This window comes from Naegleria lovaniensis (genome assembly GCF_003324165.1).
Source record: "Naegleria lovaniensis strain ATCC 30569 chromosome Unknown tig011, whole genome shotgun sequence".
Classification (NCBI taxonomy): Eukaryota; Heterolobosea; class Eutetramitea; order Acrasida; family Naegleriidae; genus Naegleria; species Naegleria lovaniensis.
In genome coordinates, this window is record NW_025407833.1 from 275,191 (window position 1) to 298,865 (window position 23,675).

The 23,675-nt window shown below is 36.4% G+C and overlaps 10 protein-coding genes across 10 annotated transcripts; 5 read left to right on the plus strand and 5 right to left on the minus strand.

The window, feature by feature from the left end:
* Nucleotides 1–171: 171 nt before the first annotated feature.
* C9374_000868 (uncharacterized protein) lies at nucleotides 172–1,875 on the plus strand (the record flags this gene model as incomplete). The annotated part of the gene is made up of 1 exon (XM_044698782.1): nucleotides 172–1,875. The coding sequence occupies one exon, from the start codon at nucleotides 172–174 to the stop codon at nucleotides 1,873–1,875; it is 1,704 nt and encodes a 567-aa protein (XP_044552010.1).
* Nucleotides 1,876–1,886: 11 nt separating this feature from the next.
* C9374_000869 (uncharacterized protein) lies at nucleotides 1,887–3,461 on the minus strand (the record flags this gene model as incomplete). The annotated part of the gene is made up of 1 exon (XM_044698793.1): nucleotides 1,887–3,461. One exon carries the CDS (start codon nucleotides 3,459–3,461, stop codon nucleotides 1,887–1,889), a length of 1,575 nt encoding a protein of 524 aa, XP_044552011.1.
* Nucleotides 3,462–3,758: 297 nt separating this feature from the next.
* C9374_000870 (uncharacterized protein) lies at nucleotides 3,759–5,036 on the minus strand (the record flags this gene model as incomplete). The annotated part of the gene is made up of 1 exon (XM_044698805.1): nucleotides 3,759–5,036. One exon carries the CDS (start codon nucleotides 5,034–5,036, stop codon nucleotides 3,759–3,761), a length of 1,278 nt encoding a protein of 425 aa, XP_044552012.1.
* An 89-nt stretch (nucleotides 5,037–5,125) lies between these two features.
* On the plus strand, nucleotides 5,126–6,613 carry C9374_000871 (uncharacterized protein; the record flags this gene model as incomplete). The annotated part of the gene is made up of 1 exon (XM_044698816.1): nucleotides 5,126–6,613. One exon carries the CDS (start codon nucleotides 5,126–5,128, stop codon nucleotides 6,611–6,613), a length of 1,488 nt encoding a protein of 495 aa, XP_044552013.1.
* Nucleotides 6,614–6,783: 170 nt separating this feature from the next.
* On the plus strand, nucleotides 6,784–7,125 carry C9374_000872 (uncharacterized protein; the record flags this gene model as incomplete). The annotated part of the gene is made up of 1 exon (XM_044698827.1): nucleotides 6,784–7,125. The coding sequence occupies one exon, from the start codon at nucleotides 6,784–6,786 to the stop codon at nucleotides 7,123–7,125; it is 342 nt and encodes a 113-aa protein (XP_044552014.1).
* A 385-nt stretch (nucleotides 7,126–7,510) lies between these two features.
* Nucleotides 7,511–8,947, minus strand: C9374_000873 (uncharacterized protein; the record flags this gene model as incomplete). Its single annotated transcript, XM_044698838.1, has 1 exon — nucleotides 7,511–8,947. One exon carries the CDS (start codon nucleotides 8,945–8,947, stop codon nucleotides 7,511–7,513), a length of 1,437 nt encoding a protein of 478 aa, XP_044552015.1.
* A 527-nt stretch (nucleotides 8,948–9,474) lies between these two features.
* Nucleotides 9,475–10,605, minus strand: C9374_000874 (uncharacterized protein; the record flags this gene model as incomplete). Its single annotated transcript, XM_044698849.1, has 1 exon — nucleotides 9,475–10,605. One exon carries the CDS (start codon nucleotides 10,603–10,605, stop codon nucleotides 9,475–9,477), a length of 1,131 nt encoding a protein of 376 aa, XP_044552016.1.
* Nucleotides 10,606–11,055: 450 nt separating this feature from the next.
* On the plus strand, nucleotides 11,056–17,334 carry C9374_000875 (uncharacterized protein; the record flags this gene model as incomplete). The annotated part of the gene is made up of 2 exons (XM_044698860.1): nucleotides 11,056–11,189; nucleotides 11,796–17,334. The coding sequence occupies 2 exons, from the start codon at nucleotides 11,056–11,058 to the stop codon at nucleotides 17,332–17,334; spliced, it is 5,673 nt and encodes a 1,890-aa protein (XP_044552017.1).
* Nucleotides 17,335–17,474: 140 nt separating this feature from the next.
* On the minus strand, nucleotides 17,475–19,466 carry C9374_000876 (uncharacterized protein; the record flags this gene model as incomplete). The annotated part of the gene is made up of 3 exons (XM_044698871.1): nucleotides 17,475–18,128; nucleotides 18,196–18,228; nucleotides 18,462–19,466. 3 exons carry the CDS (start codon nucleotides 19,464–19,466, stop codon nucleotides 17,475–17,477), a joined length of 1,692 nt encoding a protein of 563 aa, XP_044552018.1.
* Nucleotides 19,467–20,065: 599 nt separating this feature from the next.
* Nucleotides 20,066–23,675, plus strand: C9374_000877 (uncharacterized protein; the record flags this gene model as incomplete). The annotated part of the gene is made up of 4 exons (XM_044698882.1): nucleotides 20,066–20,423; nucleotides 20,482–21,763; nucleotides 21,898–22,847; nucleotides 22,897–23,675. The coding sequence occupies 4 exons, from the start codon at nucleotides 20,066–20,068 to the stop codon at nucleotides 23,673–23,675; spliced, it is 3,369 nt and encodes a 1,122-aa protein (XP_044552019.1).

Below are 23,675 nucleotides of genomic sequence, written 5' to 3' on the forward strand. Positions count from 1 at the left end.
GAAACGCGTTCCCATCAGACCTTCTGGGATCCCAGAAAGAAAAATTCAAGAGCTTATTCTCACTCTTTTCTGTCCATTCTCAACCGAATCATCGTTTGAGGTTCCATTGAGCTGGCATGTATGATAATGCCAACAACACGTTTGTAATAATACTACTCTTTCCGAATTGAAATGAACCGTCCAAGAAACAATCCTTCTTCAACCTCTACGCCAAGAATTCACTCATCATCCTCACCTCGAAACGTTGGAGGTAATAGCCAGAGTGTGGTTGCTTCTGCCTCTCCGCAACCACCACCACCACCCTTTATGAATACAAAATCTCCCAGACAAATTGTACCTTCACTAGCCTTATTATATCATGGGCTTAATGCCTTGCAAAACTCAAGGGACGAAATACCACCATCGACTTCAACTAGCACTACAACAGAAGGTAGTGTTGGATCCTCTTCAGAAACACAAAGTATCCTCAATCATGTAAAAGCCTCATCCAAAAGTACCTTGATGGACTCCTCATCTCATGATGGTTCACCAACAGACCACAAGATGTCTAATGGATCACTCACAGATCGACCCTACAAGCAGCAGCAGATGAATATGATCACGGAGGAAATATGCTGTCAAGATGATATCTTGTGTGGAGCAACCCCATATTCCCCTCGAAGATTTCCACGTGTGGAATTCTCCAATCATGCCATCAAATTTGAAAAGAAAGTTCAAGATTCAACGCAAACCATTAGAATTCATAAAGAGCATGAAGATCGACTGAACCTTGTTCATGAATGTATCAAACAAATACACTCACCAGTGAAGGAACAAGTACAATTGGGAATTGCAACTCTTAAAGAACTTGATTCCATGATGGATGATTCGATTCGATACGATCAGTATCATTCACCTTATGAGAAGAAGATGTTGCACTCATCTAAAAAATCATTTAATGTTCATTCAAGATATTTGGATCCAAAGAAACCAATATCACCCCAGAAACAAGATTCATTTTCACCTCAGTTCGTCTCTAAGCAATTCAAAAATACCTCACCACGTTATTTGGATTATGAGAGCAAACAGAATAGAGAAAAAACTGAACAACAATTGAGACCAGAAGATGCATCCAAACTTCAACATTCAAAGAACATTACTGGGTCCAAAGACACGCTTTCGAATCCTTTGACTGATCATGTGAAATCTCCTCAAAAGTTTTCTTCAAGCAAATTGTATCCTCAACATCATTCACGATACAATCCATTGTATTATTCACCAAAAAAAGGTGTTAAAAGATGTGAACAAGTTAACGAATCTCCTTCAAAACCTTCTTCCCCTTTGAAAGGTATTTCTTCTCCAATTACAAGCAAATCACCTCAAATAATACCAAAAGGACATTCGTTAAAAAAGGGTGCAAAGAAAATTAATGATCACGATTTGAAAATGTTAATGGAGTCTGGGTCACTTGATGATTACAATGATGATTTTGTGCTTCATAGGGTGACAACGTCTGCTACGGAAGAAGACTCGGAAGTTTTATCCTTGACTCTGGGAAATTCTGGCATTGAAGATGACGATCTAGTAGTGACAGATCACAACTCTGCTATTGTATTATCGTTGTCTCCTCCACCGCATGATGATGCCACTATAGTTCAAGACATGCTTGAACATGAAACGGATGTCAATGATATTAAGGCAGATTTGCCCCCTGTGACGCAGACCATCGAAATCACAACTCCAGCTATGATTGCCAATGTCTCAAGATTAAGCGAACAAGAAATGAGTCTTCAAGAACAGCCAGAAGACATTCTTGAAAGTGGGAATGAGGATGAATTCGAAACTATGGAAGCTGATCCAGAGATGGAGTTACAAACCAATGATGAATCTCTTTAATAATTCAAATCTTAGATTTTGGGAAGACCATTTCTGTGGGATTTTGCTTGATCATGACTGCTTCTTGAAGATTTCATGTATTGTGCCGTGTCACTAGGCTGGAGAATTGAAGAAATATCACTGGTAGTAGATCCAAATGTGGTTTTGGAATCTGCATTGAATGAAGAATTAAAGTCCAAGTTGTTGCGGGTCATTGATATGGATAGCTTTTTCCTTAATGCCTCAATTTCTTTTTTCAGCTGGTGCGTTTCTTTGCTGTATCGGTCATTCAAGTTATTGTACAAGGACTGTTGAGTTTCAATAAGCTTTTCAAGGGAAGATTTCTCGGTATCCCTATTCTTGAGATCAATTTTCAATTTGTCAATGATATTAAAGTTCTTTTTGTTTTCCTCTTCATAGTGATTTGAAATGCTTTGGTAGATATCTGCCTTGGTGTTTTTTTCAAATTTACAGGTTTCTGATAAATTTCTAATTTCCTTGAGGTGTTTCTCTCGATCTTCTTCTAATCTCATTTTATATTGAATAAATTCTGATCTTGTACTTGTGAGTTCATCCTTCAATGCCTCGTACATTGTTTTCGATTGATGAAGTTGGTCTTTCAACTCCTTCACTTGTTTTGACAAGGCCACTTCTTTCAACGCATTAATACTTTCAAGCAACATTTTCTTATCGGTTTCGTCATTTTCAAAAAATGTTTGGGTAGAAGCATTTGAGGTTGTTCTCGAAATGTTGGAGGTTGTTGTTTCAGAAGAAAAAGCTACATGAGGTCTTGTTTCATATTTCATTAGCCGAGATTTCATTTCATCTAATAACTCCTCAGAAAAGTCATCTTCAAATAATTCATCAGTTAATTCATCATCGCCATTGAAATTACTGTTTTCCCAAGGGGTTTGGGATAACTCTCTTAAAAATTCTTGTGATGGCTCCAAGGATGGTCTTGATCCTCCGTGGCATCTATGCTTTAAGACTTTTTGGTACATGTCATGTGATATTCGAATGCTTTCATCTTGTTTTCTTATATACTCTTTCAAATCCTTAATGAGCTGAGATTTCTTATTGAGCTCCAACCTAAGTTTTTGGATATACTTGCTATACAAATCCAATTTTTCATGGTTTGAAGATGCGTTCGTATTGTTACTAACAATGATGCTATATTGATTAGGGGTTGCTCGTTGATGGAAGTGAGTGGTGTTATTTGCACTTTTTGGCAGCGGAGAGTGAGCACGTCGTAGGAGAGGTTGAGAGTGTGATTTGTGGTCTGATGACAATTCCGTTGTTGAAAGCCTTCGTTGTAATAAATTAGAGTTTGAAATATTGGAATGAAGATGATGAGATGATGAGGGTGGTGATTCAGCAAATGCCAATGACGAGTGATGGAGAAGGTTGTGCTCCTCCGTGCTTTCAGAAGTGAGTGGAGGAAAGTGAGAGCTCAAAACGGACGATGAATGATATCTTGTTGTTGTTGGTTGATAATGAACAGAAGTGCTGGTATAGGATCTCTTCTTCACTGGCTGTATTCGTTGTTGTGCTGGGTGGCTGGAATTGGAATCGGGAACAACAGATGATTTTGTTCTAGCTCTTGTCATCGATGTGGTTTCATTATGTTAAGTTAATCTCATCCAAATGAATCAATATTGCAATGACTTCATTGTAGATTTTTTGGTGTCTTGGCGCGTTTTTGAACAAATCCTTAAATTTTTTTGTCTCTCTCACCGATTAATAAAAACTCAAAAGCATCAACGACGGATAGATCAGTCTTTGATTCAAAATATAAGAGTCTTGGATATACGTTCAAAATTCAATGCCAAGTAGTTAATAGATATTTAAAAACTAATCTAGCTCTGATATTACAAACCATCCTTCAAATTAATATAAAAGGAAATTTAATCTTCAGAGTTGATCAAATCAAGTTCTTCTCTCAACAATGCATTTTCTTTCTCTAATTGATCGTATTCTCTCAATAGTTTCATAATTTCGCTTCCATGATGCCCATCATCTAACTGATCTGATATCCACTTCTCGAGGTAAGGAATGGTATTGTTATTGAGAAATACTTGATTCATACATTCAGTAATATTTGACTGTTGCCAACTCGTTGAAGAGAGGCTAGTAGTTGTCAATGATGATGCATCAGTAGCACTTGTAGAAGGATGACCTTCCATCATACGTGATGATGACTGTAATACATTTGAGCCACCAAGAGTGTGTGGTTCATTGTGATGATGAGATGGATGGTAGGTTTGATGATTATTAGCAAGCATACCATGCATGACAATAACATCATTGGAAAATTGAGATAATTGACCAGTATTCACCAACAAGTTAATATCTTGTCGGTATGAGAATTGAAATTCAATGGGTGCATTTGTTGAACACAAAATATGTTCATATAACGTTTGAGTATAAGAGTTCTGAATGTATGGAGAATAAACTTTGGTGTTATAGGACAATAATTGTACAAATACTTCATCTTCACCTCCATAGATTTGATCTTGAATGCAATATTTGATATGTAGACCAATATATCGTTCTAAAATAGATTTAAAATTTAACGATTGATTGGAATGAGTACTTGTTGAATTATTTAAATAGGCTTGTTGGTGGATCAACCAATAATGTTTCAATACTGATTGATGGAAAAATTGAAATAAACCTTTCAATTTGGCAATATTAATATATTCATCACAGGAATGAGAAGAAAAGCCTAACAATTCTAAATTATTTTCATCATGATGTCTTTTGATGTAATCAATGAATATATCCGAGCTGTAAATAATTTTAAAAGATTCAATATGAATATTCTTGTTTTGATACGTATGCGTCCGATATCCAAAGAGTAAGACGTAGACTTGCTCGGGTTGTTGGCTTTGATTAATGAAAAAATTATGTAAGCGAATTAATAAATCCTTGTGAATATGAACCATAGCATTGGAATTGGAAATATTTAATTTGAGAAGTGGTGGTTGTAACACTGAAGTTGGATGCTGTGTAGGAAATGACTGTGAACTTGCTGATGATGACGTTGTGATCGGATTCATATTACTACTACTACTACTACTGATTTGATCCTGCTGTCTCTGTGGAATTCTTGGCGACATGTTTGAATATTTATTCAAGGCTTCAAGCAAGGCATTCTTGCCAGGGTTGGGATTGGAAGACATTTTTTCAAAATGTTCGTGATCTCTGGACCTCTGAACAACACTTGATGAAATCGGAACTCTCATCACTTGAAAAAAAAGAACACCACAACATGCTGCAGTCAATCGCAGGACGTCTCAGAGAAATTATTCAAAATGATTTACATCATGTGGTATTACAATTCGAAAAAAGTAAATTCATGGATGGCAATAGTTTCAATGATATTCAAATCATTCAATCTCCTTTCATTGAATTTTCATTACAAGAAACAAACAACCATGATGCACATGATTCAGAATCTTCTTGTTTCTATGAATTAATACCAAAATGGAAGAATCGAGAGGATACCATGTATCATTCCTATCACAATGAATTAGACAAGTTTAATCAAGGTGGTGAAACACTTTCACAAATATGGGCAGACTGCTTTCGAGTATGTTCCTTAGTGTTAGGGAGTGACATGGATATTATGAATTGTTGCTCAAAACAAAATTTACATCGATTTAAAAGAGTATCAAAAAGAAGTGAACATGCATCATCATCATCACATACTCTTGTAGAACCTGGTTACACTCTTCAAGAATTATTTCCTCAAACTCATTTATTTGAACCTTTAAATATTGGACAAGTATTGTGTTATTTCTATTTGAAACAATCCATCATGGAATCTTGTAGAATGATGCAACAACATGAGAGTGAACTTTCATCCAAAAAAGTGATTGTCACTCCATCCTTCTCTACTAACAGTAGTAGTAAAAAGAGCAATGATTTCCAAAATAATTCTAACTTGGATTTAGGAGAATGTATTCGAAATTTTAATTTGAAAAATTTAAAGCCTCAACACACCATAGTAAGAGGAACTCTGAATGGTGGAGGAATGGGATGTATCGATGATATTCAAATGACAAGAAGAGTGAATCATAATTCTACTTTTAATTCAATGACTCCCCAATGGTTACAATTCAAAGAATTATGGGATCGTTATGGTAAATGGTATCTAAAGAATGACAAGATATGTGATACCATGAATACAACTAGTAGTAGTAGTAGTAGTAGTTGTAAAAATTTCCACTCAAATACAACTAGTAGTAGTAGCAGTAATCATCTCCATATGGAACATTCCACAATGAATTTCCATATAGATGAATGCACATCCACTGCAGCACCAGTGGTACTACCACCAGATGTGGGAGATATTCTTTTAACCATTCCATGTGTTCATTGTTCTCAATGGACAAGATTTATTGAGGCATCGTATAATCCAAATTTTCATTTTGCCATTGTCATTCTCGTCGAGAGAGTGAGTGGTCTCTATATCACACTCGAGAATTGGGCTGTGAATGATGTTCATGCAGTGAATGGAGAATGGGGATTGTGTTGTTATCGATCCACAATGAATACTAGTAGTAGTAGTAGTAGTACTCGATCATCATCAAAATTACACACAAGTACATGCAAGAATGATCCACAAAGAATGGACAAGATCATGATTACAAATAATTCATCGAATATGAATTCTATGAAGAGTTATCATGAAACTTTAACAAGTAAGGGAGGTTATGGAAATATTGCCATGACCATTACATTGAAATTGCAATGATATCATGGTGGATTGGAATTCACATAAATTTTTTACTTTATTAAAAACATTCATCAAGCCACAATATGAATGGTTGGAGTGATTCACTCAGAACATTGTTGCTGTTCAGTTATTGGGTCGTGTCTTTTTGACTCGCACATCCTCTAAGAGCTCTCTTAAGAATAAAAAAAATGTCTTCCAACACAACTCAAGCAACTCCAGATACTGCCACTCTCCGTTCTCTTCGTTCTCTCTACAATGCCAATGAAATTACAGTTGCCATGAACATTGCAAAATCACGAGAGAGATGTAGATGGGCAGCTGGCTATTTTTGTTTCCTTTCTCTCGGAAGTTTAGGCTATTGGGGAATTGCAAGACGTTTTCCAATCGGTGTGTTACTTCCATTGAGTGCTGTAGGAGGCTATACGTTGTGGGAATATGATTTAGGATATGGAACGAAATTGCACCGAATGAGTCAAGAAGCACAAAATATTCAAACCAAGGAACGATATAAATATTTTGGAAAATATTAAAAGAAATAATAATATTGCTGAGAGAATTTTTCATAACATGATGATGAGAATAATTATGGAATAATTCGGGAATGACGATTAATATTGTGAATATCTTGTCATTCATCATTGGACTGATGAGACTATTATTGATGCAAATTTTGGTAAATTTTGATAAACACAAATAAATGATTCATTGAATCACTTGACACACACATTGTGGTTTATCGAGTTCTATGGAGTTGTTACCTTTGCATGCCAAAATAAGGTTTACTTCTAAACTTTATACTTGATACACCAATATATTAGGGTGGTGGTATAATGATGATGATGATGATGGTCAGGACAATGTGTGTGTGTGAACAAGAGATTCCTCTCTCGCTCTCTCTCAATCTTTATGTGTTCATTAATGGAATAACATTTTACTCAATAAATCACATCCAAACTCTTCATAATCTGCTCTCTTAATCCATCGATCTTGGAATGAACTCAAACTTGAAATAATACTTCCTCCCATCCAAACAGAATATTTACGTTCTGGTGGTGCAACAATACGTAATCTCACAGCACCACCAACCATTCGAGACATTTCTCTTGTGAGTCGTTCCTGAATTCCTTTCACCAATGTATTACCTCCACTCAAAATGATATTCTTGTACATGAATTTACGAATATCCATATTACATTGATGAATGGATTGATTTAAGAGTTGATGAATACCCAACTCTTCAGAACCAATCATGTTGGGTTGAAAGAGTATTTCGCACGATTGGAATCTCTCTCGATCAATATTAATGAGAGAACCATCAGGTAATTGAAATTGAGCATTGAAAGAATCTAAAGTGTCTTTTTGATCATGTCTAGTACTATGGCTACTACTATTATTTCTACTATTGCCATTGATACTACTACCATTGCCACTAATACTACCATTTCTACTATTGCCATTACCATTGATACTACCACTACTCGTATCATGACCCTGACTCCTCGTCTGTTTTGATTGTTCATATAATTTCATGGTATGATCATAATTGAGTGCAACATAACATGAAGATTCCTTGACATCTCGCACAAAATCCAACGATGCACTATTATGAGTAAAATCATAACCCGAGTGTTGAAGCATTAATTGAGTGAGATGATGAGTAATATCACATCCTGCCAATTCACTCTTTGCCATGGCATATGTTTGAGGATAACCATCAAATACTGGCACGACATGAGTACTTCCATCACCACTGTCCAATACAATTCCATCTAAATCTCCACTTGCATAAATGGATAATAAACCTTGAATGGTAAAAAAGAGAGAATGAGATTGAAACTTCTCAAAGAGTAATTCAATGTATTTCTGACGATGTGTGACTGATGTAAATGGTTGTTCAGTCAATAAAATTGGATGTTCTTTTGGATTCACACGTAAATGGAAATGATAAATATGTTCTAATAAAAGTTCAATTTCATCCCAATTTTGTACAGTTTTACCACCTCGTTGAATGGGATGAGAAAGTTCACAAATTCCTTTTCTATGATGTGCTTCTAATCCAACAAAATGTGATTGATTTTGATTCATCTTGTCTCGAGCACCAAATAATTTACGAGTATCAATTTGTGGTTTTGGTTTTCCAATGATGGTTGGAAAGACTGCTTTTGGAAATGATTCACCGGCGAGACCTGCCTTGACCATACTACTACCCAAATCACAGACAATGGCACCGTTATGATCTCGAATGAGATTCATGGTGTTGATGTGACCCGAATGGGCAACAATGGTATCTTCATTGATGGCTTGAGCACGTTTATTGTATGGAATGAAAGTGGAGGAGGATGAGGAGGACATTTTGTGAGTATGTGTGTAACAAGTCTATAGATGGGTATATGTGTAACAAGTCTCTCGATGGGTATATGTAGTGTCTATGAAGAGAGATGATTCTATGAATTTGAAATTATGATGATGACGAGTGGTTGTTGATACACGAGTGGGAAACAAGTGGTTGTAATAATAGTGATGATGAAAAATATACACACACCCGATCGTGTGAGTGAGGTCGATGAATCAAGTCAATTTTTTTTTTTTTGATGGGTGTTGTTTGACAGATGAATGGTCTGTCACTTACAGAGAGTAAGGTTGTTATATGCAACCAATCATAGCCATTCATTGACGAGGTTTTGATGAATAGTTGAGGGTTCAGAAATAATTCATATCAGGTTGGGTTATATATTTATTCAATCACTCACGCACTGAGGTTGTGTGTGGACCATAAAATCTTATGTACAACACAATCAGTTAAAAAAACAATGTCATGTGACACATGAGAAATACAAAAATTTTCAACCTGAGAAGAGATTTTTCAACCTCTCCCTTTACTAGTCTTGTTTCTTCTTCTTGGAAGTGTGGATAGATTTTATCGCTGCTGCATCATCACTCTCTTCATGATCACTCTCTTTCTCATCATCTTCTCGAATATCGCTCAAGTCCTTTCCAGCCAACTTTCTGAAAATAATCTTTGAAATCAATGAGAACCAGAAAATATGAAGAAACACTAAAACCACCAACAAAGCAACCAATAACCAATACGTGCTCAAACAATATTTGAATGCACAAACACCATAATCACTCACTTCCAATGGATAGATGGCATCTTGAACAAATCTCACCATATAGTAACGAGAAGGATAATCCCATCCTTGGAAATTCTCAAATGCCCTATAAATGAGATATGGCAAATACATTAACCTTAATAAAAAGTAACTAATTACAAACAAAACAAACAACACTTCCGTAATAAATCCAACACCCATGTGTTTGAAGGCTTTGGCAGAGTAAAGGAATATATCAACAATGTCATGTAAAATTAAAACCAATGTTCCAATACGATGATAGTGAGAAGTAATGCAAAAAACAATCAACGCAATGGTCACAAAATGATGGATCAACATTTCAAGAAAATCTTTCAACTTTTCATCAATAAATAATAAAGTAACAAGTGCTTGAGCATAAAATCCACCTCCAATGAGTAAATACAATCTCACATTTGAATATTCATATCCTGTATGCTCTTCAGGATATCCATACACCAAGTGAGCAAAATCCCAAAACCAAGGTGTATCTTTTAAAATTAAAACTCCAGCAATGGATGAACAAATATAATAGAGAGCAAACCAAGCATTTTCTTCAACTCTTCTCAATGCTTTAGGATCTTGATTGTGTTTCGTTCTTCTTCTTCCTGCAATAAATTTAACGAGTGCAACAATTCTCTCAATGACTAAACGTCTGATGATGAATAAAACAAGAGCTGAAATGAGTATAATGGAGGTATCTTCCCAATGCCAATTAATTCTTCGGGATGGAGCACTTTCATCACTTCCCATAAAAAGAGGGAAAGAATGGGGAGGACCATTCACCACATGAGGCTTTCCTGTATAGTAATGGGAGTTGTTGGAACCCATTCGTCCAAATAAATCATCAATGATATGATAGAAAATTGGAGAAGCCATTGGGTGCACCGAATTTAGATTCTCTTCTGAAAAACTTGTGGAATTACTCGCACAATGCAAAGTAGGAATGATGGTTATTAGTAGTACAAAAGAATCTTGGAATTAATTCCGATATATGAAGAAGTGTACACGGTGCTGAAAAACAAGACAAAGGCTTATGCAAATCCTTTTAATTTTTTTCTTGTTCTGAACTTGATGCATGTTGAACGGATACTCTGCGCAGAGTACGTGTTTCAAAGAAAATGGATAACACCCAATTTTGAATGAATGGATGAATCCATGCTTTATCATTCGAATTGAATTTATACTAACCACCCTTTGCTATACTTGTTTTTAACATGATGATGAAGGCACATGAGAAATCTTATTGCCATGTCTGCCTGTCAACCATCAAGTCGCGGTTAAACAATCATCTTTTCTGTTGTTCCTTTTTCAAATCACACACAAAAAATGTCTTCAAAACGCCCACTCTCCACCGAAGACAAATCATTCATACGGGAATGGTTAGAGACTGTGACAGGTTTGAAATTTGTAGATCCCAATAACTTTCATTCTTCTTTGAAAGATGGTGTAATTTTATGCGAGTATGTATTGTTGTAATCTTCTAATGATGATGATTTATGTGTTTTCATCATCAAATAATATTGGATATGTGTGGAAAAACAATGTGTGTTGATTTGTGATTCATTACTCGGATCAACACACATGTTCTCACGACAATCTCATAAATCATGACCGTCATCATGCCTGTCAACCATAATTGCCGCTCGACCATCATTGTGTGTCCTATTGGTCATTTCGAACCAATGTGTCACTATGTCCTATTGGTCATTTCGTTTGATCTCTATACAACACACGATTGTTGATACCATGGTTGATATCGACTTGTCAATGACAACTGGATTCTTCAATGTGATCATGTTCTACTGCTCTCTCAAATCGACCATGGTCATTCGGACCACATCTATAATGATGATGGATATCCATACGTGCTAATTCTATCATGCATTCACACATACTCTCTCTCTACACACACACACACGTATGAAACACTTATTGTACACACTTCACACTGCACGTATTTACACTCACTTATTATACACTTATGGTACACACAACACTCAAATGATACACATACACACTTTTCATACACTTTTCATACACTACACACATACACAACCAAACAACAGATTAATTGTAAAATTACGTGGACTCAAATATGCCAATTATCAAAAAGAAGTGCATGGTGTTTCATTCAAAGAAATGGAAAATATTGCATTCTTTATTCAAAATGTTCAGAAAATTGGAGTGAAATGTGAATGGACCATACGTGCTCTTCACAAGAATTCTGATCTTGATGCTGTATTGAGAACGGTCATTGATCTATCCAAACATTTTGAAAACAAATTTCGAAATTCAAATACTATTTCAAGTACTAGAAAGAGTAATAATACTCTGAGTGGTCTGGATTCAAATCCAACCTCAACAACAACAACAACAACAGCAACGACGACAGTGGTGGTGGACTCTGAAGAAGTATTTGCAGGTCCATTTCTTAAATTACCAATCATATTCAAACAACCTTCGAATCAAACAGCTGAAGTGAACACTTCAGTTCCATTTGGAAGATCCATGTTGAGAAAGGTCACAACAAAATCTTCACAGGATCCACAGCAAACATCCATGACTACCTCTGAAAAGTCTACCATTGTTTCGACTTTGAGCTCGACACCAACCACACCGAGCTCGACACCATCATCCACTGGTGGTGATACTCTCAATGCAACCAATGCCGCCGTTGCTGTCTCCTCGACCCATGTCTCAACACCACATAGCTCAGTATCCACTCCAAAAACACCTCGAAGTGGAAGTGGAATTGTAACCAACAGTACTACTTCCTTGACAGGAGTGGGCGTTGGAACCACTCATCCTCCATCTTCACAACTTGAAACGAAAACTACTATGACTCCATCTCCTCTCAACAATAACAACATCAATAAGGAAGAATTATCAAAAACTACTCAGAGTAGTAGTGGCAGTACAACTCAATCTCTAAAATCGAATCTTTTTCATAACAATGGTGCAAACACAGAGCCTCAACAACAACAATGGACATTACCAAAACTTAGACCCACCAATTCAGGAAACAATCTCAAAGAACAAGCCAATAATAATCAATGCACAACAACAACAACCACTCCATCTACTCAGGCAAGTGCTTCTACTACTACAGCTACGAACACCACCACCACGACTACAACTCTCAATCAACCTCAAACCACACCACAAGAATTTAGTGCAAGTCGTTTGAGACCTGTCTCTACACGAGTCTCTGTAGCCAATGTGAGTGAGTTACATGCTGTTTTGGATCAGCAGCAACAACAACCCTCACAAGGATCATCCTTTCCAAATGTCCAATTGAAGAGTACAAAGAATAGCAACAACAGTCAGTCTACTGATAGTGCAAGTACTACTGCAACTACTACTATTACCAATGGTAGTGCAACAACCATGACATCGAACAATACAGGTACTTCTAGTAGTGTTGCCAGTAATTCGAACAACAATACTATTCATGTAACTTTGAAACCCACTCAACCCAAAGATACTACCAATAGTAATAATACGACGACTACGACGACGACGAGTACTTCCAATCATACTGGTTTCAAATTACCAACCTTGAAACCAGTTGTGAAAGATAACAATGGCAGCCAAAACAATCACACCAGTCATTCATCTTCCAATACACTGCCATTCACAGCTGCATTAAGAAAAACAGATTCACCCATTCTTCACAGTGGTGGTAATCACACACCTCAAGAGTCCACTACTCCTAGTACTACTCCTAGTACTACTACAACTCCTACTAGTAATAATAATAACACACCAACGAGCTCTTCACCAGTCTTGACTATCAAAACAAATACTAGTAGTAGTAGTAATCGAAATCCAACTACTGCATCTCTCTCCTCACCCATTCTCTCTTCATTCCTTCATGCCAATGATGAAACCTCTTCATCAATATCTGAAGAAGACTCTGATGATGAAGATGATATGAGTAATGATCAAGGTATTGCTTATAACATTAAGAAATTGAAAGATCAAGTCACAAATCAACATCCCTCTGCTGAATATTTATATTCTCTCTACAAGTTATTGGAAAAGAAATCTGAACGATGGTCGCATCGTTTCGCCGATCAAGAAAAGGGAGTGCAATATTTGGGTGAAATTATTTCAACCATGAATCAGAAACGATATCGTAGTGTGAATGAAAAGACTGTTCAAGAACGAGCTCTCAAATGTTGTCATGTTCTGATTGATAAGGGAATCATGGAGCCTTTCATTAAATATCCAACGACGGTCGCAGCCATGGCCATGATGATTGACTCGAAAGATGGCGCCAAAATTCGAATGATGGCACTCGAAATATTGAGTCTCATCTGTACGCATGGTGAGCAAGGCTTTTGGGCTGTTTTGGAAGCTTTGAATCGATACAAGATTGAAAAGAAGGAACCAAAGAGATTTCATGATTTGATTGATTGTTTGAAAACGGAGAGGGATGAAAAGTTAAAGACGTTTTCTCTCATGCTCTTGAATTCTCTCATTAATACTCCACAAGATTCCTATATTCGAATTCTCATTAGAAATGAAATGAAACAAGTGGGATTGGAAGAGGTTGTGGATCAATTGAGTAATGATTTACAACATGATCGAATCAAAGATGAAAATTTGAAAGAACAAATCAAAGTCTTTGAAGAGGAAATGATGATCGGAATGATTGAGAGAGAACAAGCTCAAATTACTGAAGATGTAGACTCTCAAAATGGTAAACTCTCGATGGATCTCAAGAATGAATCAGATCCTCTCAAATTAATGAAATTATTAATTCTGAGATTGGGTGCTAGTACTGGTACTTCTCATTTGGTGAGCATTTTGCAACAATTTTTATTCTTCTCCATGCGAGATCAAAATGATCCCAAATTTGAGAATGCACTCTCAACCAGTTGGAAGAATTTAGAAAGTACCATCAAGACAATGGTACAAGCGTGTACCATGAAAGGAGATGCAGGTATCATTGAAGATATTGCTAAAAAAGAAAAGAATGCAAACTTTGAGAAACAAAAACAAACGACGAAAATTACAAACTTATCCAATAGTTTGGAAAAGGCAAATAAGGAAATTGAGGAGTTGAAGAAACAAGTAGAAACATGGAAAGCAATGAAAATTGTCAAGAATAATACTACTCTTTCAAGCCCACAATTGAATCAACAAGCAAGTCAAGATCAAACATCCAATGTTCCATCCAACGAGAGTGAAACTAATACTACTACTTTGACTACTACTACTACTACCAATAATAATAATACTAGTCATACAACGACCATTGAACATGTGAATTCATTGTCGACACATGCATCCTCCTCATCCTCACCCTCACTCTCACCTTCCTCATCCATTCCATTCGATCATACAGAACTATTTACCAAAGAGATGGAAGAGTTGAAACAACACATGAAAATTCAATCCGATCAAATTCATGCTCTCGATTCAGAGAATACTCATTTGAAAACACAACTCAAAGAGCTTGAAGAACAATTAGAAGAGGCAAGAAGAGTGAACTTTAAAGCCTCATTGCAACAAACAAGTAGTGGTGGTAGTGGTAGTAGCAACATGGGCACTCGATCACCCTCATTGCATCAAGTCGATACAAGTCTATCCTCCAGTAATATCGTTCCACACGTGTTGGATCGATCGAACATGAATCAAGATGAACATGGCTTTAAACCTCCACCACCTCCACCATCACTTCAAACATCGTCATCACCCTCTGAGCTTCCTCTCACTGGTGGTGGAATAGTGCCACCACCTCCACCTTCACCAGGATCATTTTATGACCCATCATCATCCATAGTGCCACCACCTCCACCTTCCTCTTCACCCTCCATGTGGAGCACCACATCAACATCTACAGGTCATATTCCTCTTCCTCCCAATGTTGTTGGTGTCCCCATCCTGTCCAAACGAAATCCACTTCCAGAACTCGCGACTCGAGTACCCAAAACAGCCGTTAAAAACTTTTATGGAACTGCCATTAGTAAACAAAAAGTATCCTCCACGTGTTGGGTCAAGAGTGGTATTGCAGCCAGCACCAAAGACATTCCACTCGATGCCGATGAATTGGAAGAAGTCTTTTCCAACGCTCCACGAAAGAACATTTCCGAAGAAGAAAAGAAAAAAAAGAAGGAATATGTTTCCTTTGTGGAGCCTCAAAAGGGATCCGCTCTCAGTATTCTATTGGGATACATTCGGTTGGATTACTCTGAAATTCGAAGAGCCATTTTAGAAATGGATGAAGAAGTATTGAATGCTCAAGTGGTAGATACTCTCAAAGACAAGATGGCCACCACTGAAGAATTATCCTTGATTGAGGCTTATCAAGGCGATGCCGATTTATTATCACCCGTTGATAAATTTTATTTGGCATTGCGTGAAGTGCCTCGACTCGAAGGAAGACTCTTTTGTTGGGCCTTCCGATCCAAATTTCAATCCGAAGTCTCTGAAGTGTTGTCCGATTTGGAAACAGTGTTAGCGGCGTGCACTCAAATTTTACAATCTCAAAAATTCAAAAAGTTACTTTCCATTATATTGGCCATTGCTAACTTTTTAAATGCCAATTCAACATCCAAGAGAAATGCCTATGGTTTTACATTGTCAAGTTTGTTAAAGTTACAAGATACCAAAACATCAGACAACAAGTCCACACTGTTGCAATATATTGCTGGATATTGTGCAAAACATTTCCCAGAATTATTGGAATTGAAAGATGATTTAGTATCGATTGAAGATGCAACCAGAGTATCTTTGATTGAATCGGATAATGAATATCGAAAATTGAAGAATGGATTTGAACAAATGGAAAGAGAATTACAAAATGAAGAATGGAACAAGGTATCATCACATTTCAAAACATCAATGAGTGAATTCATGGAGAGTGCATCTCGTTTCTTGGATGACATTGATTCCATATTATCAAAGATTGATGAAAAATTGAGACAAATTGCTGAAGATTTTGCAGAGGATGAAAAGACTATATGCAAGAATCCAAATGAACTCTTCTCACAACTCAATACATTTGTCAACTCATTTAGAAATAGTTATGATGAGCTTGTAAAGCAAAAAGAAGCTGAAGAAAAGAGAAAATTGAAAGAAAAGTTGAAAGAAGAAAAGAAGAAACAATCAGCAGCATTCTTTGCAAATCACACCAACATGATGAAATTGAAAAAGAGCAAAGCGAATGGTGCTGTTGCAGGAGGAGTGGCTATTTTCGAACAAAAGATGGCGTCATCGGTACAATCACCATCATCATCGTTAATGGTACCACCCTCTACAAGCAATGGTCTTGTAGATTCAAGTGATGCAGGTATGGACGTGGCTGCAATTTCAACAACACCTGTTGATTCATCGAACTCTGAGATCTTGTCAGAGAATACTCGAGCGAACGATCATGCAAGTGATGAACCACCCATGACGATCACACACGATTCATCGGCGTTGACAGTCACACAAAATCACTCGGATGACTCTTCATTAATGTCTGAGAGTGAACAAGCCTTATTACAAAGCAGAATCAGAGATCGTAAAAAGAGTATCATGTCAGGTGCTGCATTTAGAGAGAGAAGAATGACAAGAATGTCAGTGATGGAGAATAACGACAACAACAATTAGCATGTTACAACTATTATACCAAAACATGTGTTTTAGTTACAGGACAAACACTTGTGTATTATAACACACACAATATTGTAACACAATACAATAAAACAATTGTTCATTTATTGTACGTGATCACATGTAATTACATTGGCCTAATCTCCATATTGTTTTACATTGTTATAGTCCTCCAATACTTCTTGGATACTACGCCTTGCCTCAGGATCTTGAAAGCACTCTACGATACTTGTCTCTGTCACTGTACGGTCGCCAATAGCATCCTCGAAGGCACTGTACGCCACATCAGCAGTCACTCCAATGTTCTGATAAGTTTCACCTCTATACTCAGCAAACATTCTCTCAAAGAACTCAGGATTGATTTGTTTCCACTCGGTTCCAATCAGAACACTAGCAACTTTCAATGCTAGAGCATTCACTGTTTGTGTTTTAGCAAAACCAGTTAATATCTTACATAGTTTCAACTTGCATAAAAATCGATAGGTGATTGCATTTCTTAATACTGCAAGACAACTCTTTGTGATTTTTAACGCTCGTACTTCTTCATCTTCATCTTGTCTAAGAATATGTTTGGCTCTTCTTGCAATCTCAGCTCTTGAAATAGGTTGTTTCTTACCAACAATACTCGGTAAATACTTTGCAGAAGAGGGTGTTAGTTTCGTATTAGCAACCGCTCCCAACGGAATGACGAGCTTTCTTTTTGCATTTTTCTTCTTTTTTTCTAGTTTTTGTTTGTGTTGAGAACGTGTACTAACGGTGGTGTTACGAGTGGTTTGTTTGGATCGCATATTCTTTTTATCATTACATGAAATCATCATGATCGGGAAATGAGTGTATTTTGGATGATGGTGCACTTACCAGTGTTGTGAGTGGCTCTTTTTTTTTAATGTTCTATTGATGGATGGAGGCCCCTCACAAACAAGTCGTTGCACACGGCAGTCGAAACAAAATTTTTTGATGTCTCTCTTGAAAGTACGAAATATTTTGTTTTATGAAATGATACATTTGGATATAAAATTGGAGGATTGTTTGTTCTTTTCATTTTCCATATGTTGGATGATAAAACTCTCGGCTCGTGTCACTGCTTTTTGAAGCAAATCTAGAGCCATACTTTCAATACTCACATTCTTTTGATTCCATTCAGTGTAATTTTGAATAGCATGCACATCTTGATACTCTAATTCAAACATTTGTACAAGTTGAGTTTTCTTAGTGTCATATAAATGTGTGGCAGCATATAAATCACCACTTCCATGTGCATCAATTTTAGTGACAGCAAATAAAGGCTTATATCCATATTCTAAGAATAAATTAACAAAATCTTCCAATTCACTTGGAACATTCCTTTGATTGGCAGGCACAACAAATATCACTGCATGCGGTATGTCTTGAACAGTAGTATTATTTACAAGACAATCTGGATCCAAAATAGCAGCTGGATTTCTACTCAATAATGAAAATAAATAATCCCACAAAGACCAACTTGATTTTTGTTTCACTTCGACATCATCACCAGCACGACCATCCCTCATGGCCTTCACTTGTTCTAATTCTAATTTCAGAAATGTTTCAAGCCCTCTAGTATCATGAGCAAATATTGATTCTGGAATATTTACAGCATAGCCTTTCTTTTTCTTTGTAAAGGCGGAGGCTCTATTCTCACCAATGGCAGCTATGGGAGGATCACCATAATTTTCAAATAGTGATCGATGAAAAGTACTAATTAATGAACTCTTTCCAGCTCCTTTTTCTCCAATCAACAGTATATTTAAATGTGATACATCGGGAAGAATATCGCTGTTGACTTTATATTCATTAAGTTGCTTTTGTCGTAATTTTAAGCTGTTATAATGCGAGAGATTGTATTCCATGGAAGACGATGATGTTTGTTTGCTACTAGTACTGCCCATATCAATAGAATTTCGGTGATGATCGATATTCCGAGAGGACCCTGAAGAGGCCCGGACTGGTTTGGAGGTTGAAACATTGGGTTTTTTAGTATTTGTACTGGATTGCAAATCTCGTGAGTAGAACGGATGATTGACCATGTAATTATTATCATCTTCGTCCTCATCAAAGGATGGTTGTTGTTCTCGGGTGGAGAGCTTTTCGGCTGATTGTTTTTTCATTTTTATTTTCCGTTCAGGCACTGCAATCAAATAAAACAAATATTTGACAACCATAAAAAATGCAAAAAACAGTTCCATCCCAATTCTCACAGCTTGGTCATGCTGAATATTGGTTGAAGACCTGTGGAGCTTCGTTTCACTCTCTTCTTTCACTAGATGAGAGTGCATGTTGCCATGATGAAAACGGATAAGGTAGCGAACCTTCCAATTCCACAGACACTTCGGAGATTGATCTTGTCATGCATGACGACTAAATTCCGTCCAAAGATGGCTGAACAACAACATGTAACTTTTTGTTTGAACCACAATCCGATACAGGTAAATGACATGCAGAAATCAGCTTTTTGAGAATCTGTTGTTGGCTGTGATGGCCTGCTCATAGGTCCAAAGATTTTGTTCTTTGAGAATTTTTATTGAAAGAGGAGCTCTCATCTCACGATGTGGAGCACACTCTCACCACTTCAAAATAAGTGAAAGAACCCAATCTAAATTTCATTACGGCGGTCTATTTTCTTTTTTGGCGCCCAAATTCATTACAACTTAAGAAAATGCAAAAATGCTCAGCCTGGAAGTTCGTTTGGCTTGTGATGTCCATCATCATGATCAGCAGCCAGGCACAATGTTACTATTCGGAATGTGTCCATTGTATTCAAGGCAAGAGAGTATGGTGTGGCCTCTCTCAAACATGTGTTGAAACAGAAACAGAATGTCACTCTCCGTTCGGATCAGACCTTAGCAACTCGATGGATTTTGCATTTTCAAACGTGACATGGATGATCCAAACAAGTAATTTATATAACATCACTGAGAGTGGAACAAGCGACATGATCAAGAGATTATTCACCAATAAGAACAATAGAGCGTATAATATTTCCAATATTCGACCTTTGTATCAACTACCATCTCATTGCTACACTGGAATCATCACACAGACTTCTCAATGCTCCAAATTTAAACGTACGTTGATACTACAGTAACAATTCAATGCATGAACTCTCTTTGATAATTGCACTAGTGGAAATGGATAGAGATTATTCTCCAAATGTCAGAAATTACATCTACCCCATGTGGTATCAACCACGTCTTAAATTCAACAATGAAAGTAATTTATTCTATTCCATTGAAAAGTTAGCAGATACAATTCAAGTGGGATTCTTTTTTGCTCCTATATTTCCCATCCCTTCTCGAAACGATTCTTTTCTAAAAAGTTCGTTCAATGGAGAATATCTCAATCATTTATGGACTTTGCTATCAAACTATAACACAACCCAAAAACTTTCACAACTTTCATATTTATCAGGATATCAACACTCGTATGGGTCTTATTTATTTTCATATTTACATCACGTGTTCAATGTCAAGAACTTTAGAACGTATTTCAACTCGAACCACTCAGACAACATTCTTCAATTTTATGATCTTTCAATCGCAGGAAAACCAGATCGGTATTATCGATTAGGATTTGCGTTTGCTTCTCCAAAACATGATTTAAATGAAGAGTCTTTTGTTTATGCCGAAAGCAATGGAAAACTTAATTCTGAGGTACTTGGATCTCAATTTCAATGTACATTTGTACTGGCTAATCAAATTATATATCCTGAACCAACATGGAAGTTTTCAGTCACTGGACCTCACATGTACTTGTCGTTGGGGCTTTTAGTCATCATCACTCTGTGGGTGATGTTAATCATTTGTGGAAACTCGAGACTTGTGGAGGTTGATGGAAAAGAGAATAAGCCACGAATATTTGATAGGACTCCTACCACTCCAAAATCGAATTCATTGATCCACAAGCGATTAGCTTTTGCGTATGATATACTTAAAAACTATTTTTTGACAAATGATAATGACTTGTCAAAGGAAGTTGGATCTGAACCTTATTATTATTTTTGGTTTTATAGATATATATTCATCTTTCTTGGAATTTGTGGATTTTTAAACATTGTAACATTAATTCCAATATTTGCAACAACGAAAACAGATTTATCATTTATTGATTTTTCACAGTTCACGGCAGCATCTTTAACCATAGACAGAAGTAATCATCATGTGTTTTTCCTTTTTATTATTGCTATTAATTTTTTGGTTGGATTGCTTTCATTACTATTAGTGACCGCCTTGAAATATGAATCGAGGATGTACATGATTGATGAGAAAATTAATAGTGAAAAATTAACAGCTACTACCATTAGACACTTTGGTAGCCTTTATACAATCTTGGTGAAGAATATACCCAAAGAAATATTGTCTAATGAGGCCTTTGGAGACATGTTCAATGAAGTGATATTGAATGGAAAGTACCAGAATCATGAATGGAAGAATCATTACACAACACATGTAGCTATTGACCTGAACAGAATTTCTGAAATTACAGAGCGACTCCACAAATTGGAGAAAAAACTCTCAAAGATGGGAAATGAACCTCCAAAAGGATGCTCTCTTCTTTGTCTCCATCCAAAGAGGCCATTTTGGAAGAAAAAACGAAATTGGAAGAACAACTCGCTTTTATTAAGCAACAATTCTATTTGAACGAAGAAAAAACACAAGAAAATCGATCAGCAGAAAACCAATCCGATTGGCAAATCAGAGGTACTGGCTATGGATTCGTTACATTTTTCTCGCTCGATCATGCTCAATCTGTACTCAATGAATTCAAGGCAAAGCAATCCTTTTGGGCTCGATTCTTGACGTTTCTTGTTCCTTTTTATTCTCCATCTGGATTGCAACTAAGACGAGCTCCTAACCCTGATGATGTCATTTTTTCGAATTTTGTGATTGGAACCAGAGGACGTGCCCTTAGAATGCTCACATCCAGTGTGGGACTTCTTTTTGCAATCATTGCAGTGTTCACAATTTTAGGAATAGGAAGTGTCATTCAATGGCTGAAACATGAATTTGTGGCTACCATTGATGTCGCTAGTAGTGTGAAAGATACATCCGTGTCAGATCTCTTTCGATTTTTAGTGGACTTGTTAATGGAGATTCCAGGTTTATTTGTAGAATTATTGAAAATGATGGTTGTTGCTCTTTCCACCTTTGTCAGATACTATTCCAAAACTCATCAAAGTATTTTTATTGTTGGGAAGGTCATGTTCTTTATTATTGCCTCATTGATAGTATTTCCTGTTTTTACAAAATATGTATTTACGAATATTATCATTATATTTAGTGATTACACATCCCTTTACCCTCAATTTGACAATCTATCCATGTATGGTAATTTATTTGGAACTGATACCATTTCCTTGCTCTTAATTCTTTCTTTCATCACCAAAAGTATGGAGTATGGAATTCTTTTCATTGGCTCACTTGCAACTCTAGTATTTACGGGTAAAATAGTACGACCACCGTTTGATTATGAATCTAGTTATGGTTTCAAATGTAAGTTTTCTCGAATGTATATATTAATTACCATACAATTTTACAAAAGCTGCCATTCTCATTATTATTGTTCTATATGGTGGAATGAATCCAATGATTTACATGGTTGGACTCTTCTTCTTTCTGCTTTCATACTTTTTGGAGAGATTCTTCATCATGTTTTTATATCAACGAGGACGACAATCCAATGGAGATTTATTATCACACGTCGCTAGTAATCTTGCCAATTACTTTTCCTTATTACCATTGACATTTGTAGTTTTCTTTCCATTTGTGATCAAATACTACTCGGATTATTCTTCTGAAAACTTATCATTACCACCCTATTTATTATTATCTCTTGTTGTGTGCTCGTCTGTGATTTTACTGATCATTTCAAGATTCATGATGAAATATTTTCAGTTCAAAGCCTCAACTGTCTATTTAAAGAAATTTGAGGAAACAAGAGAGACTGGAGTGTTCGAACAACAGGCAGAAAAAGTACTGAGTGTTGAACTCAACTCTTTGGAATATCAAATTTCGAAACACTCAGTTACCTTCGACAAGATGAAGAGTTTTTTCAACAACAACAAGATCAAAAAGAATCAAATTGAACCAATGCAGAACTCTAAAGCTAAAGAAGTAATTTCTGAAATTCTAAATTATGGAAAGATTGAAACCTTGGAAAATGATGATATTGTCAACCATGTACACAAAACCCACCTATTGGATTTATATCGACATCCCTATTTCATATGGGAGGCCAAACGTCTGAAAAAGAAAATGGCCAATGCAGCTCGAGCAGTTTTTCTCATCCAAAACAACCACTCAGCGAACGCCAAGCAATAA